Source organism: Glycine soja, chromosome 18 (genome assembly GCF_004193775.1).
Source record: "Glycine soja cultivar W05 chromosome 18, ASM419377v2, whole genome shotgun sequence".
Lineage (NCBI taxonomy): Eukaryota > Viridiplantae > Streptophyta > Magnoliopsida > Fabales > Fabaceae > Glycine > Glycine soja.
Window position 1 is genome coordinate 20,140,034 of NC_041019.1, and position 19,776 is coordinate 20,159,809.

Consider the following 19,776-nt stretch of genomic DNA (forward strand, 5'->3'; position numbering starts at 1 on the left):
GTTAGTAAGGGAGGGGAGGTCTATGTAACAAACAATGAACAATTAGGGGTTTTTTGTATAGTTTGAAAACAGAGAGGAGACATGTGTTATTTGTATAAACCTTAGGGAAACCATACTAAACATTATTAAGCAAAAAACAGACCTAAAATTCTCTTATGATCTCCAAATCAATGTCTACTGTTTCTCTTTCTCCAACTTCAGTTAAGACTTCTCTCCCACAAGCCAAGGCCATACCCAAACTAATCATATGTGGTTTGTCTAAGACTGTTTGCAGCTGCCTGCAGAAGGTTCCAACTTTCAGTGAAGGAATCTAGCTATACTGCAAGTTCAGCTGTTCAGGCCACATGGTATGGTACTCAATCGGCACATAAACCCATTAAGATGCCAAGCCTATGGATGGCCTTTTGTTTTGTATTTTTTCTCTATTTTTGGTGGATATTCTTATTTAGTACATGGCCAAATAGTCACATTAAAATTTTGACTCACTTGGCCTGTCTATTTTATTAAACAAGAAACCATAACTGAACCATTTGAGACGCAACAACTTACATCTACGATGTTTTCTCAATTAGTCATAGGTTCACAACCCACATGTTTGTCATAGCCACAATAATGTTTTCTTGGCTTTTGGGGCTAATACTTGGACTACGATCACAATGGACCTCACTAGGGTAAGATCAATTATTTATCTCTTGAGACTATACTGCTCTAGCCTAGTAGGATCACAACAAACAACAAAGTTCAATCTCCTTTCAAATATGTAAGGCAATTTTGCATATTAAAACTCGAATTCGAGATCCAAAAATAATCTCACATCATTTGTTCCATGCGCTCAACAGTGGTAAGATCAAATTTCAAATAATGCCGCTGAATGGCATTTGAATTTGTAATTCGATGCCCTATGTCTAGTTAAATGCTAACAATATACGAAGACACCAGACTAAAGTACTAATTAGAACGTATTATTTTGTCCATTTTCTGTTCCAGTGCTCTTTCTGACACTTTCGTGCAATTATTGAGCCAAAGAATTGAAGTTACAACATTGTAATTATTCCCCACTGTTGAGAAAAAATATACTTTAAAAAAAGTAAAGATTAATATTCAACAGAAAAATTCATGAAAAGGAGAATTTCTAAAAAATCTTTACCATGAAGGGATTAAATCGAAAAGTGGTATTAATTTATATAAAGTATGACTATTGCTTCCTTCATGATAATTAATAAATGCAATTTCAGGAATTCCCTTTTCGTATTTTTTCTCAAATTAATTTAAATCAATGGCATTCTGGTGGCATGACTTTGAATCTGGATCTGTCGTTGCAGTAAGAGTAAAACATGAGCTTCCTTCTTGCCCAATCCATAGCTGCTATCTGCTGCTGTGATAGCTTAGTAAATTCTGGTCCATTAACTGGGTCTAGGCCTGAAGAACTGGCCTTAGAACATGAAGAAACTGGTGCTGTGGGGTCAGAAATGCAGCCACTCAATTCTATTTGTGCAAATGAAACAACAAATGGTGCATACTTATAGTTAACAGGGTATTTGCCACCATGAGTAGCCCATTCTGAACCATCCCATATTGTGGCATACACTGACATTGGCTTTGATGGATAAATAGAAGGGTATGTGTTGCTGTGTATGAATTCTCTCACAGGAATATTGTCCACTAAGAACCTACAAAATCCACAATTGGGTTATTTATTAGTCTACGACTATTAAATATTAATCAAGAAAGTCAATCCATTTCGCTTTCAGATATGCTAGCAACACACTTTTTTGAATGGACTCTTTCTTGCTAATTAAAATTTATTAAAAATCACAATTTTGTGGATGTCACGACTTATTTAATGAATATTTTGTAGTTTTTGATAAATTTTAGCCAACATAAAAGACTGCATTAGAAGAGACGTGCCAAAGAGTGTGTTGTTAACACTCCTCGCTTTTTGTTCTTTCAATTTCAAGATTGAAACAAGACTTATATTACTTACACTGTGTGATAACTGTTCCACAAGATGCTGTAATAATGGTACTGCTGTGTTGGGTCGAACCAGAAATAGAATTTCTCTTCTCTCCCTGTGCTGACACTTCCATTGGCATAGATATTTGTTTGAATAACCCAGTCATTTCTCTTATCATGACCAAGCAGTTCAATGTCTATCTCATCATGGTTGTGAGGAAATTTATCTGAATTAGACAACTGATGTTTTCTCTAGTCAATTTCTTGAGGACATTCATACCTCAAAAGGTAACATAATAGTAAAGAATCTAGTCAATGAAGTAAGTGTTTGTGCTGTGTGCTATGCTACCATATATATTATACTTAATTGAAGACTCTTAAGCAAAGAAGCAGTGAGCTTACATAAAAAGCAACAACAACTCCAGGTGACAAACCAGAAGGTAGTTTGATTGCAGCACTGAAGAATCCATAGGAGTATCTGCTTTGTGATACCAAGCCTGAGCCTATATAGAATAATAGGATATGTTAAGAAGTGTCAAAAGAAAAATTGCAAATTTTTTAATAACTTGATTAATTGAAGAGGTTCTTCATACTAACCTGAGATTTTGTCAAGAGCCAGTGTGACCGTGGACCCATTACTAAGAAACTGGATATTTTTGGCCCCAAAGGTCTTAGAAAAAGCACTATCAACTTGGACACGAGGAAAAGAATCAGTCAAGCGTGTGACACTTGGAGTTGTATAAGGCCTGTGTGAAGAAACAAGAGTGGCTAAGCAAAGGATTAGTAGATATGAGAAGCCTAGTTTTTGTTGCAAAAGTGCCATGTTTTGTGGACATATGGGCAGAATAAGCATGTCAGATTGGGTATATATATTATTGGGTGTGGTTTAATGGGGTTCATAATCTTTGCTTAGTTGTTTTCTAGCTGGCTGGTGGCTAATTGCCTTTCTCCTTCAGTCATTTCATAGTATCTTTTTTGATAGGTGTCTTGGATCATAAAGGCAATGATCCAAAGAGTCATGTGGGGGTGATTTGTTTAGGTTTGGCGGGGTTTGGGTTGTGGGGCATACCTAATGTTAGGGGCATGGAATGGAATGGACATTTTTAGTTAATGTTTGATGGGCAATCTCACTCTCACTTGCATGGCTGTAACATCTGGTACATGTCTTGTTCCTCAATTGTAGCTGTGATCCAATTGGGAGCAACTAATTCTCTTAAAAACGCGTAATCTTTGATTGGAATTGGCTTTCGATTGCATAATGATGAAGACCATATATCACATCAACACATACACTTTTTCGTGCGGGTAATATTAGGGCTATCTAATACTTTTAGAATATGTTTGGATAGAAAATTTTAACTCAAGAAAGTAATTTATTAGAGAATTTGAATTTCTGTAATCTAGAATTCATTGTTTGGATGTTTTTTTTTAAAGAATTTAAAATTTTGAAATTTTAAACAACTAAAAATTTGAAATTTTAATTTCCTTTTAAAAGGTGAGAAATTGAAATTCTTTTCTTACAGTTTTTTTCAAGAAAAAAACACCGTATGAGATTGTGGAACATCGATCGAGTCTGAGTTTAGAGGAACACGTATAACTAGCACACCAATCATATCTTTTTTTTTCATTCATTTTTTTCACCTTCATAATTTTAATTTTTTTATCCAAACATAAAATTTTGAAAATAAAAAAATTTCAATTGAAGTATTTAAAATTCTTAGAATTTAAAATTTTTCAAAATTTTAAATTCTTTCATCCAACCATACTCTTATAATTTTTTTTAGCGTTTTATCATTACAAAATATTTATTAATTTTATTAATAATTAATCTTTATAAAAAATTTTGATCAATTATTTTTAGTGGAATTTTTATTTTAAACTTTATTTTTTTATCTATAAGACTGGATTCAAGACCTTACTTAAAGAGTTTAAATTTATTTTCAATTGAACTAATGACTCACTGATAATACTTCAGTGGCTTAATGATACATAAACTATTTTAGAGGTTTTAAATGTTAATCTAAGCCTATTAGAAGAAAACAAAAACGTGGTTTATGGAATAGGATAAAGAGTATAACGAAATTTGGATAGTTAGTTGGGTTGAATTAGCATAGAAATTTCATTTCAACTTAAATTGCTAATCAGAAAATGGCCACCCGGTAGGTAAATCACAGTTAATTAGTTAAATAGATTAATCGGGAGAATCAATGAGGGATCTATATAAGCATTGATTAACTATATAATAAAGTTAAGTTAGACCAAAAAAATGTCAAAGTATCTTATTTTGTGTGAAAAATGACCAAATCTGACAGGGGTGACTTAGCTGGCATGCAGAGGAATCTGATGCGACAGAAAAATAACACAGGACACAATAGATGCACGTTGCTTTTGTTTGTAATTTTCTTTTGATAGTAGCATAAAAAGGGTTGCACGGATCGCATTGAAAGAAAAAGGACGTGTAGGTGGTGGTGGTCACAAGCAGATTTAATATTTAAGGCATGGAATTACATTTCCCTGCGGCACTCAATTGCTTACTGAATCTTAAATAGGTGAATGAAAACAAAGGTAGAGATAGTGATAGCAATAGCATGGACAAATATGAAAGTAGGGCCAATTTGCGTGTATCTATGAAAAAGGGGGTTGAACTAAGCCATGTCTCCATCACCTGATGGATGGTTTTCCTCTACTAGAATTTAATGTTATCCAATTAGAGAAATTATATAAGTTCGAGCTCTAACTTGATTTTAACTTTTAAAACTCTTACCATAGTTTCAGGATTCTTTTATTGTTTTGAAGTACTAGATATTGTTATGACTATAGTTGTATACTTATACTTTATTAGATCTGTTATTATGTAAAGTGATAAAAATTAGTCATCATATATTACTAAAAACTTATGTCTTAATCGAGATCAAGTTGAGCCTATCAAGCTAAAACTCTACAGAAACAATTGTTATAATAGTTCTTTTTTGGTTGCCCTTGGCTGATATCACGAACCATATTTCCGATGGCTTCTTGTATACGTGGAATTTAAGAAGATGTGCTAAATTGAATAATACACGAGGTTGTTATTTGTTAACTAATTTTAATTAATGCAATATAATTGGATATAATTTATGCAAACTTTTTCTTGAACTAATAACATACACCATATGGTTTGCAGTTCTAGAGGATCAAATATCATGAACAACTTACAGAGTTTTTGGAGAAATAAGCTATAGACCCAATAAATTAATACCTAACTTTATTTCTTTTTCTAATTTTGCCAACATAATCATGATGCTATTAAATTATATGCAATGAACTTAGCTCCTATTTTACCATTGAAACTGCATAACTCATTAAAATCCATCATTAAACAGGTGTATAATATTCTTATTCTGAACACATTATTGGAGAAAGCAAAGTCGGTGCATTTTCAATACTCTCAATCTTCCTTACCATAGATGGCACGCAATAAATGATCATAGAATGATAAATTACATAACTAATGCATCGCACGGGGTGAAGTACTATATTGATTGACCAGATGACATTCAGAACCGGAATTTTAAACTAAAGCTAAGGGTTAATTTATTATTTATTGTTAGCATGTTTTTATTCTTAATAAATAGATAATTTTGTGTTTATGTTTTAATAAATTTTTGTTTTGTGTTGAGTATTTAATAAAATAATAATTTTATTTTTTATCTTTGATATATTTTATTTTAGTTCCTGAAAAACTAATGAATTTTATATTTATTTTATGATAAATGAGATTTTTATTTTCTCTCAATTAATAACAAATAAATTTTTTTATCAGGAAAAAACATAAAATTCGTTGACTTATTAAAGACTAAATAAGTATAAAAACTAAAAATAAAATTATTATTTTATGAAAGACTCAATCTAAAACAAAAATTTATTAAGAAGTAAATATAAAAATTAAAAATTTATTAGAGATAAAAATATATTTACTTATTTTTTATTGTTTGATTGTTTTACTCTGCCATGACTCCAAATAAAAGGGGAAAGATGTGGAGAAAATTGATTGTCTCATTTAAGTTTGCTTCATAACAATTAATTAGTTTGTCTTTATTTTATCTTATTTTGCGTTCGCACGAGTCGTCTTGATTTTTAAGTATTTATTTAAATAGTTTATGTATATCATAAATCACTTAAAAATAAATGTTAGATATATATTTTTTCTTAACGATGATTAAAAAATAAAACGTGAATATTTAATAAGAATGATAGGTTAAGAATGACCTGGTTAATGTTGCATAAATTATGTTAAAATAATAACTTAAAACATATTAAAAAAAAGTTAGTCTGACAATAAAAAATGTCTCTAAAAGTTTTAATAAGAAAGAAACAACACTTGCAAAAGTAGCACAAGATATCCTTGTATTTGCATGAATCACTCATTTTCACGCGTGATTTAAATACACGTTTATAAAATCAAATTTTTATACTGAGACAAAAGTAATTAGTTGTTTAAGTTCTACAAAAATATATAAAGCGTTAGAGTATCCAAGTGAAATATATATATAATTAGTTATAATCCCATAGATATTTCATATTTTATTTAAATATTAATAAAATTGTATGAGAAGTGTATTTTTAAGAATTGAGAAAGTATTTAACTTATGCTTAATTAAAATATTTTTATAATTTTGAAATGTTAAATGATAAAATAATTCAATTATTTTATAACTATTTTGTGAGAAAAATTTATTGATTTTATAATATTTATATATAGTTTATAAACAATGTTTCGAATAATTTAAAGTTTAAGATTTAATTATATTAAATGCAAACTTTTAAAATCAAATATTACTTACCAACAAGATGTTGATTCAAGTGGAATGGAGATCGAATCTCTTAAATAAGACTTTGGTACGTAAGAGTCATGTGGTTGAAAGAGAAGTTACAAAAATCAATAAATATTGATAAATTATTATTTTATTCTATAGTAGACAATTTATATTTAGTTAGTAAGTACTTGTGTAAGATGAGCTGATATAGAATTTTAGTATTATATTTTACTTGTGAGAAGCAAATGTGTATATTAAGGTAAAAAAGAATAATATTTTTGTTTAAATATTTCAATCAGTTTTTCGTGAAAGATTCATAGTGATTTATATGTCATAAGCATGTTAAAAATAGTGTCATCATAATGGTATTATTTAACTCAAGCAAGATTATTTTTCGTGAATAATACATGCTAACTCTACTATAAGAAAATATTTATATTTAATTAAAGATAGTAATGTAAAATAACATTTTTGTAATGAAAATATATTTAAAAAATTAATTTTAATATTTATTATATGTATATATTTATATAAATTTAACATTAATAAATACATGTGGATCAACAAAATTTGGTATACGAAGTTATTAAATATTGAGTCAAAATATTAAATATTATTTTATAATAAATATTAATTAATTAGATAGTTTTTTAGCCTAAAAATTCAGCATGATAAAACAAATATTATTCAACAAAATATTTACTTATGAAATTATTTAAAATTATTCTATACGATTTTTATGTAAAAATAAATTTATAGGATTTAAAAGTAAAACAAAAATATTGTTGAAACTTGGGTATATAATTATGTTAAATACTTAAAAAGATTTTTTTTATCGCCTATAATGATTTTATCTGACTCGAGCTTAATTGTCTATTATGAATGATGAAATAACAACAATCACACTAAAAAAGGATTGTAATTTTAATGTTTATTTTAAAAGAACTTTTTAAAAAAATATTTAATTAAATGGAAATCATAAGACAAGGAAAGTTATGATATTTATTTTCAAGAATTTGAAATTCAAATCTCCTACAATTAAGCAATCAATTACATCTTCTATTAATGTCAATAAAAGTAGAAATCAAGAGGGGGACAATGGTAATTATAGGCTTATAATTGGTGATAAAAAAAAAAGGTTGGCTGATGGTCTTTGAACGTGATTGCAAAGGTGTTTAGGTGTCAATTGTTTTTTTTTTTGTTCCTCCTCTTTGCTCCTATTAATCTCTCTCACTCTTTATTCCTGAGTTGGTTTTATTTTTGTGAGTTCTGTAACATTAGCTCTACTAAGACATTCTTGTTGTATCCTAGGAGGTTTGCGTGAGACACCATGGATAAACCTTTTAGGTTAGTGACTACTACGCCTCAGGAAGTTCAATCGAGTTCGTGATTTTTTACTTTAGCAACAACAATCTAAAAGGTTTAAATCATGGTTGCAGTTGCAACACTTGTCAACAATGCCACGCTTCTAACCCCATGCCACCGACTGAAACCTTTGCCAAGCCCCTGCCTGATGTCTCAAAAGTTGATGTCCTCACTGGCCAAAACTTTTGTCGCTGGCAGGAACACGTTCATACCTTGCTGGACATGCATAGAGTTGTCTTCACTCTTTCCACTCCCAAACCTGATGCCGTTATTGATGCCAATCAACTTCAACAATGGTTTCAAGCCAATAAGGTATGTCGTCACACTTTGTTAAGTGCCTTGGCTCTGGTAATTGGTCCCTTCCTAGGGAGGATTGCATCATCCCCTCCTCCTTGAAGAGGATTTGACCTCAAATCTGTCGGTTCCTCCTCCTCAATATCAGCTCAACCTGCAAAAGGAATTAAATCAAAAATATTAAAAGTGGTACTAACTCCATACTCTTCTGGGAGGTCCAACCTATAGGCATTATTATTGATCCTCTCCAAGACCTGAAAAAGTCCATCCCCTCTAGGGCTAAGCTTGGATTTTCTTTTAGTAGGGAATCTATCCTTCCTAAGATGGAGCCAAACCCTGTCCCCCTCATTAAGAACTAGCTCATTTCTTCCTCTATTGCCTTTAGTTGAATACACCTTTGTTTGGTTCTCTATTTGGTTCTTAACCCTCTCATGCAACTTCTTTACAAACTCTGGCCTAGATTCCCCTTCTTTATGTATAAAAGAAGTGTCAAGAGGGAGGGGAATGAGGTCTAAGGGTGTTAGGGGATTGAATCCATAGACAACCTCAAAAGGGGATTGCTTGGTGGTTCTATGAACCCCCCTGTTGTAGGCAAATTCTACATGAGGAAGATACTCATCTCAAGACTTATGGTTGCCTTTCAGAAGAGCCCTTAAAAGGATGGATAAAGACTTATTCACTACCTCTGTTTGCCCATCAGTTTGTGGATGACAAGTGGTAGAGAAAAGAAGTTTGGTTCCTAGCTTAGCCCATAAGGTTTTCCAGAAGTGGCTAAGGAACTTAGCATCTCTATCTGACACAATGGTCCTAGGCAAACCATGGAGTCTCACAGCTTCCCTGAAAAAGAGTTTTGAGATGTGGGAAGCATCATCCACCTTGTGGCATGGTATAAAGTGTGCCATCTTGCTAAACCTATCCACCACCACAAAGATAGAGTCTACACGTCTTTGGGTTCTAGGAAGCCCAAGGAGAAAGTCCATACTAATGTCTACCCAAGGTGCAGACGGGATGGGTAAGGGTGTGTATAGTCCATGAGGCATCATCCTAGACTTGGCTTGTAAACAAGCCACACACCTAGTGTAATGCTTATGGACATCTTTCTTCATATGGGGCCAATAAAACTTTTCTTTGAGTAAGACAAGGGTCTTGTCTATCCCAAAGTGGCCCATGAGCCCACCCTCATGGCTCTCTTTCACAAGTAATTTCCTAATGGATCCTTGGGGTATGCAAAGCTTTCCCTCTTTGAAGAAATACCCCTCAGCCAAATAGAATCCATCTTTGGCCTTTTTCCCACAACTCTCATAAATGGGAGAGAAATATTCATCTAAAGCATACAAGTCCCTAATGTTATCAAATCCTAAAATTTGAGCTCCTAGGAAGCAAAACAATGCGTGTCTCCTAGAGAGGGCATCAGCTACCACATTTGTTTTTCCCTTTTTGTATTTGATAACATATGGAAATTTCTCTAGGTACTCTACCCATTTTGCATGCCTTTTGTTTATCTTGCTTTGCCCTCTAATGTACTTAAGTGATTGATGACCACTATGAACGAAAAATTCCTTGGAAACAAGGTAATGTTCCCAAGTTTGGAGGGCTCTTATTAAGGCATAAAGATCTTTATCATAGGTGGGGTAGTTGAGGGTGACACTATGAAATTTTTCACTAAAATAAGCAATAGGGTACCCACCTTGTAACAATACAGCTCCAACTCCCATTCCAGAGGCATCACATTCTAGCTCAAAAGTTTTAGAAAAGTTAGGAAGAGCTAGAACAGGTGCCTTAGTAAGCTTTTTTTTTAGAAAAGCAAAGGCTTGCTCTTGTTTTTCACCCCAACTAAATGCCACATTCTTCTTCACCAGCTCATTGAGAGGTGATACAATTGTAGAGAAATAAGGAACGAATCTTCTATAGAAGCTTGCTAACCCATGAAAGCTCCTAATATCTCCCACACTTTTTAGGGTGGGCCATTCTTGGATGGCCTTGATTTTCCCATGGTCCACTTGGACCCCATTTCTACCAACTACAAACCCTAAGAAAACTATATTATCTACACAAAAGGTACACTTCTCTATATTTGCATAGAGGGTGTTTTTCCTAAGGACTAAAAGAACTTGCCTGAGATGTCCTAAGTGATTATCTAGGCTCCTACTGTACACTAAAATATCATCAAAATAAACAACTACAAATCTACCTATGAAATCCCTTAAGACATGATGCATAAGCCTCATAAAGGTTCTTGGTGCATTAGTGAGCCCAAAAGGCATCACTAGCCATTCATACAAACCAAACTTGGTCTTGAAAGCGGTTTTCCACTCATCACCCTTTTTCATCCTGATTTGGTGATAACCACTTTTAAGATCAATTTTTGAAAATATATTGCCACCGTGCAACTCATCAAGCAAATCATCAAGTCTAGGAATGAGGTGTCTATACTTTACAATGATGTTATTGATGGCCCTGCAATATGTACACATTCTCCACGCACCATCCTTTTTGGGCACCAACAACACTGGCATAGCACATGGGCTTAGGCTCTCTTGGACCCAACCCTTCTCTAATAATTCTTTAACCTAAGACTCTATCTCCTTAGTCTCCAGAGGGTTAGTCCTATAGGCTGGCCTATTAGGAAGGCTTGCTCCTGGGACTAAATCTATTTGGTGTTCTATTCCCCTTAAAGGAGGTAGCCCAGGGGGTATCTCTTTGGGAAATATATCAACAAATTCATGTAAGAGTTCTTGGACCTTTAGGGATAAGGTCTTAAATGTAGGAATTGTGGCAGTGCTAAGGGATGTTTCCCTTGATAGGAAAAGGTAGAAAGATTGTTTAAGATGGAGTGCTTTTTTAATATCATCTTTTGTTGCAAAATGATTTTCCTTCTTAACAATCTTCTTGGAGGAATCCTTTTCCTCTTTTTCCTTCCCCTTGGCCTTTGAAGACAAGGCCTTACTATCCTTCTTTTTCTTTTGTTTTTCTAGTTTTTCTTCCTCATCCCTCTTATCTTTCATAGTTAGTTGATCTTTGGCCACCTGTGAAGGTGTTTGAGGATGCAACACAAATTTAGTGCCAAGATGGGTGAGGGTAATCTCATTAGTTAGGCCATTGTAAATGATCTTCCTATCAAATTGTCACGACCTTCCTAAAAGAATATGTCCTGCTTCCATGGGAACTATATCACAATTAAATTCATCCTTATATGTCTTAATGGAGAAAGGTACCTTCACTTGTTGGTTAACTATCATTTCCCCTTACTCATTGAGCCATTTAAGTTTATAAGGTTTTGGGTGGCGAATGATAGTGAGGTTCAATTTGGAAACTAATCTTGTGCTACAACAATTGCAACAAGATCCACTATCCACAATGAGAGAACAAGTTTTATCTAAAATTTTGCATCTTGTATGAAAGATGTTCTCTCTTTGGGATTGAGATAGATCACAAGATTGACCTCCATGGAGCCTTCTAACCATTAAGAGGTCACCTTTTTCATGGGGGTAGACTTCCTCACTTGACTCTTCACCCCCTTACTTCATCTTCACTTCCACTAGAGGAAGGGCAAGAAGTAGTCTCCTCTTGACTACTATAAATGTATTGACCCCTCATGATCATGGTTTTCTTTGTGGGGCATTGAGAGGCAATGTGACCTTTCCCAAGACATTTGAAGCATTTAATTTTGCTAGTCCTTTCTTGGGAACTAGTCTTAGGAGTGTATTTCTCTATGGTCTTACCCTTATCTTCCTTGGGTTTTGAAGGTGTAGCTCCCAAAATTCCATGGGCTTGGTCCTTCCTTGGATAAGAGTGAGAGCCATAAGATTTTGAAGAAGACTTTCTTTTAATTTGTTGCTCCACTCTTATACAAAGTTGGACTAGCTCATCTAGGTCCCTATATGGAAGGAGTTCAACCTTATCCCTCACTTCCATATTAAGCCCCCTAAGGAACCTAGCTATGCTTATTCTTTCCTCCTCCCTAAGTCCAGCTCTTAAAAAGAGTATTTCCATTTGTTGTCTATATTCTTCAACACTCATACTCCCTTGTCTAAGCCTTTGGAGCTTGTCCATAAGCTCCCTTTCATAGTAGGAGGGAATGTGCCCCTTCCTAAGGGCACTCTTAAGATCATTCCAATACTTTACTGGAGGATCCCCATGAATCCTTCGTTCCCTAACAAGGGAAGTCCACCAATAGAGGGCATACCCTTGAAAGCTAAGGGTAGCCAATGGAACTTTTCTCTCTTTGCTAATATGATGGCAACAAAAGAGTTGTTCAACCTTAATTTCCCAATCTAAGTAGGCCTCAACATTATATTTTCCATGGAAATATGGAAGGCTAATGTTAACCTCTTGAAGCCTTCTATCCTTTTCTCTTCTTTGAGAGTGATGTTTAGTATGTGAACTATGGCGCCCTCTATAATAATCCCTAAGTTCTTCACTTAAACTTTTGCAAGAGTCATGACTACTATAAGAGACATGTTTTTCTCTTTTCATTTCTTTCATTATTTTTCTTCTTTCTTCCTCTCTTATTTTCTCTCTTTCATCTTGACTTATTTCTTCCACTCTTTTTTTACCTTTTTCTTTTCTCTCTTGTTTTTCACTCCACAACTTAAGGGATCTCAACTTATCTAATATCTTATACAAGGGGTCCTTAGGAGTAGAACCCTTACCATTAACACTAGATGAAGAATGAAGACTCATGTTGGTTCCTAAGTTATGATTCTTTCTTGTTGGGGGTTTGAAAACAAAAGGTAAAAGAAACTATGGTTGAAACTAGCCAAAATAAACACTAAAAGAGGTGTGAAAGATAAGGTAAAAACTAATTGATAAAAGGCAAACTATCTAGGTGGATTGACAATGGACAGTAAAAGAAATAAGCTATGAAAGTAAGCAAGAAATGTAAACTAGGCGAATCCTAAGAGTGTTTGGATGACCACATTTAAGGTTACCAACAAAACACTCATAATCCTAAGGAAAAATTGCATAAAATTATTACACACAAATGGAAGTAGGGTGACCTATTGGAAGCTCCCAACTTACTTCCAATGAAAGGTCTTTTTGTTACAAAATTTGAAAGCAATGAAAGTAAGTAAATTGTCAATTACAAAATTACAACAAGTTTCTCAATTTTGGTGGTTGTTCTCTCTTTGGTGATTCACTCAATTTGGAGTGCTTCTTAGTCCAATAGCTCTTAAGGTGATTTTCCCCTTGCTTCTTGACTCAAATTCTTCAAGGGATGGCACCAATCCTCCTTTCTAATTCCCTATATGGCAACTCACAAACAAGGAAACAAAGAGACAAGCAATAACCAAAGCCAAAAAAAAAATGAAATGAAAACTAAACCAATAGAGTTTGAACGAGACAAATTTTCAAGGATTATTCAACAATTAAAGCAATGAAAAGCACATAAAAGCAAGGTAGGACTCAAAGAGAAACTTAGAATGGCTCTAGAGTAGAGTAAAAAAACTGTAAAAAAAAGACTCAAGAAACCTCTAGTTTTGGAACTAATTTTCACAGTAATTTTCAATTGAAATTTCAGAACTAAGATTGGTATAAAATAGGCACTAATTATAGAACAAATTTCGAGCCAAAACAACAAGCACACTTCCCTTTCACTTTTTTTTCCTGAACACTGATTTTTCTGCCAACTTGTGTGATTTTTCTTATTTTTTCCTTTTATCCAAATAGCTTGGTTATTTTTTTATTATTTTTTTCCAGATGTCTAGAAAATTCAGTAAAACTTTCAGCTCAAAAATCGTAGTGACCATTTCCCAAAAATTTATACAAGTTCGTATGTTCAAGCTGCCAAAACCAGTAATTTAAACCTAAAAATCAAGAGTAGTGTTTATGTTGCTTAAGGCTTGGATAGTTACAATTTGTGTTTGCTTATGCTCAATTATCTTGAATAACACAATTCAAGAGAGCTTAAGACTTATTTTGATTCACAAATTCAGCCACAACTCAGCACCACTACTCAACTTCATCATAGGCATCATGTATGAAACTTAGAAAAAAAAAAAAAAAGTTCAACAACAAGACTACTTCTAGGAATTGATTTAGAACATGTTATGAACTAAATAACATGCATGAATTAGACTCAAAATTCAAAAGATAGGCTAAGAATGACAAGAATACATGAACAAATGTATCTAGAATTCAATCAACAAAATAAAAATTCAACACAAACTTAGAACATAATGTGACAATTATTATAACTAAACATGACTCTAAGACAACATGGATTAAGTGATTTACACTTAGATTTTTGTTTTTTTTCTAATCAATATTTTGGAAAAAAAATTTAGATCTAAAGGTTCGGCACAAAAAGATTATGACTGAAAAATGATAGAACCTAAAATCAACACAAAAACATGATTCAAGAGTAGATCTATAGAATTTGAACCATAGAAATACAAAAACAAGTGTAGATCTAAGATTTAATCAGTTTTTTTTAATCTACTCTAAACAGCACCAAACCACAAGACAATGAAGGATATACATGGAGAATAAGATGAATAACAAGGAATTAAAGTGAATTGACCGAACAAAAAGATAGAGGAAGCAAAAGAACATCACCTAGATGAAGAGGCTCTTGATACCACATAATGTAGCTCCATGTGGAGCTTGTAGGCCTTGGATCTTCTTCATCAATGGATTCCTTTGCTTCTTGAGGTCTGATTGCAGCGGAATGGAGAAGGAGATGAATGGAGACGCCACTTCAAGTAGAAGATGAGTCTAGAAGAAGCTCACCACCATAGGAAGCCATGGATAAGAGCTTAAAGGTAGAAGAAGATGAATGAAGGGAGAGGAAGAGAAGAGCACGAAATTTAGTGCCTCTAAAGAAGTATAAACTTTGAAGTTTAATTCTCAAATGATCAAAGTTGAAAAATGCACACACGTGACCTTTATTTATAGCATAAGTGTCACACAAAATTGGAGGGAAATTTGAATTTCAATTCAAATTTCACTTGAGTTTGAAATTGAATTTGTGGAGCCAAAATTTCACTAATTATGATTAGTGAATTTCAGTTATGGTTCAGCCCACTAATCCAACATCAATTCCAAGATTCTCCACTAAGTGTGCTTAGGTGTCATGAGGCATGTAAAGCATGAAGGACATGCACAAAGTGTGACTATATGATGTGACAATGAGGTGTAGTATGCAAATGCTCACCTCCCCCACTAAAATTTAATTGAATTTGGCTTCTACCAATTCAATTAAATTTATTTCCCAACACACATCAAATATTCACTTAGTGCATGTGAAATTACAAAATTGCCCCTAATACAAAAACTAGTCTAAGTGCCCTAAAATACAAGGGCTGAAAAATCATATATTTCTAGGGTACCCTACCCACATTATGGAGCCCTAAATACAGAGACGAAAAATAATGAAATTCTAATCTAATATATACAAAGATAAGTGGACCCAACCTTGGCCCATGGGCTCAAAAATCTACCCTGAGGTTCATGAGAACCCTTGGGCCTTCTTCAACAACTCTAGCGCAATCCTCTTGGAGCCTCTTGCTCATGGCTCTGGTAACTGGTCCCTTCCTAGGGAGGATTGCATCACTTGTCTAATGATCTTTTTGTTGGATCGAGTGGCCTCAGAATAATTAAGAAGGGGGGGTTGAATTAATTATTCCTAAACCTTTACTAATTAAAAAAATACTCTTTTAAGGCTTTTACTAAATTGTTAAGAGAATGAGGAGTAGAAGAGAAAACTTAACAGAAAGTAAAAGCGGAAATTAAATACACAGCGGAAAGTAAAAGAGTAGGGAAGAAGGAAACAAACACACAAGAGTTTTTATACTGGTTCAGCAACAACCCGTGCCTACATCCAGTCCCCAAGCGACCTGCGGTCCTTGAGATTTCTTTCAACCTTGTAAAAATCCTTTTACAAGCAAAGATCCACAAGGGATGTACCCTCCCTTGTTCTCTTTGAACCTAGTGGATGTACCCTCCACTAGAACTGATCCACAAGAGATGTACCCTCTCTTGTTCTCAGTCAAACCCAAGTAGATGTACCCTCTACTTGTACCATAAAGGATGTACCCTCCAATATGTTGAGACAAAGATCTCAGGCTGTTAAACCTTTGATACTTTGTGAATGGGGATACAAAACAATTCTCAAGCGGTTAGTCCTTTGAACACTTTTGTATTAGGGAAAGGGAAGAATCAAAAGAATTCTCAGACTGTGTCGTTTTGAATTCTTTGACAAGGGAGAAGGGAGACACAAAAGAATTCAGACGGTTAGTCCTTTGTTCTTTTGGAAAAGGGAGAAGAGAGACACAAAAAGAATTCAGGCGGTTAGTCCTTGGCGAATTCTTTTTGGCAAAGGGAGAAGAGAATGAAAAGATGAATAGCACAAGTTTTCAAGGTTTGGAAAACTAGAAAACTTCATAAAGATTTTGGTACAAAGAAGAAGAAGAAATTCAAAGAGAGTCGAGGCTTGTAAAGGATTGTTGAATAAGTGTAAAAGTATGAAAGAATGAATTCATTGAATTAAAAATGCAAAACAAAACCTTGCTTTTATAGACTCTTCATGTCTGGTCAAGAAAACCATTTAGAAGAGTTATAACTTTTTAGAAAAACTTAAAACCAATTTGAAAAAGTCAAAAACCTTTTGAAGAGTTACATCTTTTGATTTATCAGAAACAGTCACTGGTAATCGATTACCAAATTAGTGTAATCGATTACACAAAGCTTTTGTGTGAAAGGATGTGACTCTTCACATTTGAATTTTAATTTCAACGTTCAAAGGCACTGGTAATCGATTACAGCTTTTTGAAAATAATTGGAACGTTATAAATTCAATTTGAAAACTTTTTCAAAACAGTTTTGCTACTGATAATCGATTACAACAATCTAGTAATCGATTACCAGAGAGTAAAAACTCTTTGGTAAAAGGTTTTTTCAAAAACTTATGTGCTATTCAAAGTTTTGAAAAACTTTTTAATACTTATCTTGATTGAGTCTTTTCTTCATTCTTGAATCTTGAGTCTTGAATCTTGATCTTGATTCTTGAGATCTTGAACCTTGAATCTTGATTCTTGATTCTAGGCTTTCTTCTTGAGTCTTGAATTCTTCTTGATTCTTTTCTTGAACTCTTGAATTGTTCTTGATTCACTTGAGTTGTTCTTTGATTGATCTTTGAGCTTTTTGTCATCACCTTTGTCATCATTTTTTGTTATCATCAAAACACCTTTGAATCACCTTTGATTCACCATGAAGCTTTGCTTCTACACTTTTCAATGTCTACTGCTCCTATCAGGAATCCAAAGAGATATGGGATACTCAAATACACTGTCGAGGACGTGGTCAAAAAAAGATTCTTGTCGCACCGTTGGACCATGAACAAAGAAAAAGACATCAAGGTATAAATCAACGAATACTATAAGCTGTTGAAAGACCTGAGGACTGAAAACTTCTCTCTGCTTGACGAGTTCATTTTTGAACTCTTGATTGATAAGTTGTTGGAGTCCTGGACAGACTACAAACAACAGTTAAAGCACAGACATAAACAAATGTCAATGTCAAACCTTATCACCCACATTATCATTGAAGATACAAATAAGAAGGAAAGTGTTGCGGCAAGGACCAAAGCAACGTCTGCCAAGGAAAACACGGTACAAGAAAAACTATTTCATAGGAGGTATGTCAACAAAAATGCTCATAATAACAAGAATAAGTACAAATATAATAACCCACATGTTGCTCCTTCTAATGCCATCCCACGTGCTCCTGCTTCTAATCCTTCTTTCAAGAAAAAAAGGAGTATGTTTTGTTTGTGGGAAACCAGGACATTTTGCTCCTCAATGCAGGTATAGAGTTTTGAGAAATGACAATCCTCCTAAGCTTATGGCTAACCTGGTTAAAGGAGATGACATTATTGCTATGGTCCTTTCTTAAGTGAATGTTGTCACTAATGTGAACAAATGGGCGGTAAACTTTGGGTTACCAGACACATCTGTGCTAATAAGAGTATGTTTACCTCCCACACTACTGTGAGGGATGGAGAAGAACAAGTTTATCTTAGTGATTCAAGAACTACTCTGGTTCAAGGAAAGGGAAAAGTTCTTCTCAAGCTCATATATGGGAAACCACTAGCTTTGAATGATATGCCACATGTTTCCTCTATCAGAGTTAACCTTGTTTCTATAGCATTGTTGGAAAAGGTTAGGGTAAAGATATCCTTTGAGTCTGATAAGATAGTTATGACTAAGAATAATGTATTTGTGGGGAAGGGTTATTGTGATCAGGGTCTCTTTGTACTCAATGTTTCTGAAGTGATTAATAAGAATGCATATTCTTATGATGTATGGCATTCTAGATTAGGACATGTTAATCCAACGTATGTTATGAAATTGCAACGACTAAGTTTAATTAATATGCATGATAAACAAATTAAGAAATGCGAAATATGTGTTGAATCAAAATTAACTAAGAAATCATGTTCTTCTGTACAATGTGAAACTAAACTACTAGGCTTAATTCATTTTGATCTTGCTAATTTATAACAAACTATGATAAGAGGGGGTAAGAGTTATTTTGTAACCTTTATAGATGATTACTATAGATATACTAAAGTTTATATAATTAGACACAAATATGAAGCGTTTGATATGTTCTTATCTTATAAAGCTGAAGTTGAGAATCAATTGAATAGAAAAATCAAGAGGCTAAGATCCGATAAGGGTGGTGAGTACACTTTGTTTAATGACTTTTGTGAAAAGGAAGATATAATTCATGAAGTAACCCCACCATATTCACCCGAGTCAAATGGAGTAGTTGAAAGGAAAAATAGAACCCTTAAGGAAATGATAAATGTTTCACTTGTTAGTTCCTTTGCTCCTAACAACCTTTAGGGGGAAGCCCTTTTGACTGCTTGTTTTTTACAAAATAGAATTCCTCATAAGAAAACAGGTTTAAGCCCTTATGAGTTATGGAAAAGATATAAACCAAACCTGAAATATCTAAGAGTGTGGGGGTGCCTAGCCAAAGTGATGTTACCCGATCCAAAGAAAAGGAAAATAGGATCTAAGACTTCTGATTGCTTGTTTATTGGTTATGTTGAACATAATGGTGCCTATAGATTTCTAGTTCTTAAGAGCGATATGATTGAGTGTGATACCACCATGGAGACTAAGAATACTGAAATCTTTGAGGACATTTTCCCTTTGAAGTCTAGTGCCAGTTCTAGTACCGTTTCTAGACTTGAAAAACTAGTTGAAACCTATAGTGAACCTATAAGCGAGGATTTGAGGATAAGTAGAAGACATAGGATGGAGAAATCTTTTGGAGATGACTTTTATACATATCTTATTGATGATGATCCCTTAAGTTTTTCAAAAGCTATTAGTTCTTCAGATGCAAACCTTTGGGA

The 19,776-nt window shown here is 33.7% G+C and overlaps 1 protein-coding gene across 1 annotated transcript; it reads right to left on the reverse strand.

The window, feature by feature from the left end:
• Positions 1 to 529: 529 nt before the first annotated feature.
• On the reverse strand, positions 530 to 2,863 carry LOC114394943 (probable xyloglucan endotransglucosylase/hydrolase protein 33). The gene is made up of 4 exons (XM_028356622.1): positions 2,551 to 2,863; positions 2,356 to 2,456; positions 1,985 to 2,193; positions 530 to 1,670 (listed from the first exon to the last, which is right to left on the reverse strand). The coding sequence occupies exons 1-4, from the start codon at positions 2,804 to 2,806 to the stop codon at positions 1,274 to 1,276; spliced, it is 963 nt and encodes a 320-aa protein (XP_028212423.1). The 5' UTR covers positions 2,807 to 2,863; the 3' UTR covers positions 530 to 1,273.
• Positions 2,864 to 19,776: the final 16,913 nt, after the last annotated feature.

Excerpts from the sequence above, each read along its gene's own strand:
- LOC114394943 (XM_028356622.1), bottom strand. The coding sequence starts at position 2,806 with ATGCTTATTCTGCCCATATGTCCACAAAACATGGCACTTTTGCAACAA. Across the intron at positions 2,457-2,550 it reads GGCTCTTGACAAAATCTCAG|GCTCAGGCTTGGTATCACAA; the intron begins GTTAGTATGAAG and ends TATTCTATATAG. Across the intron at positions 2,194-2,355 it reads GAGTTGTTGTTGCTTTTTAT|TTGTCTAATTCAGATAAATT; the intron begins GTAAGCTCACTG and ends AGAAAACATCAG.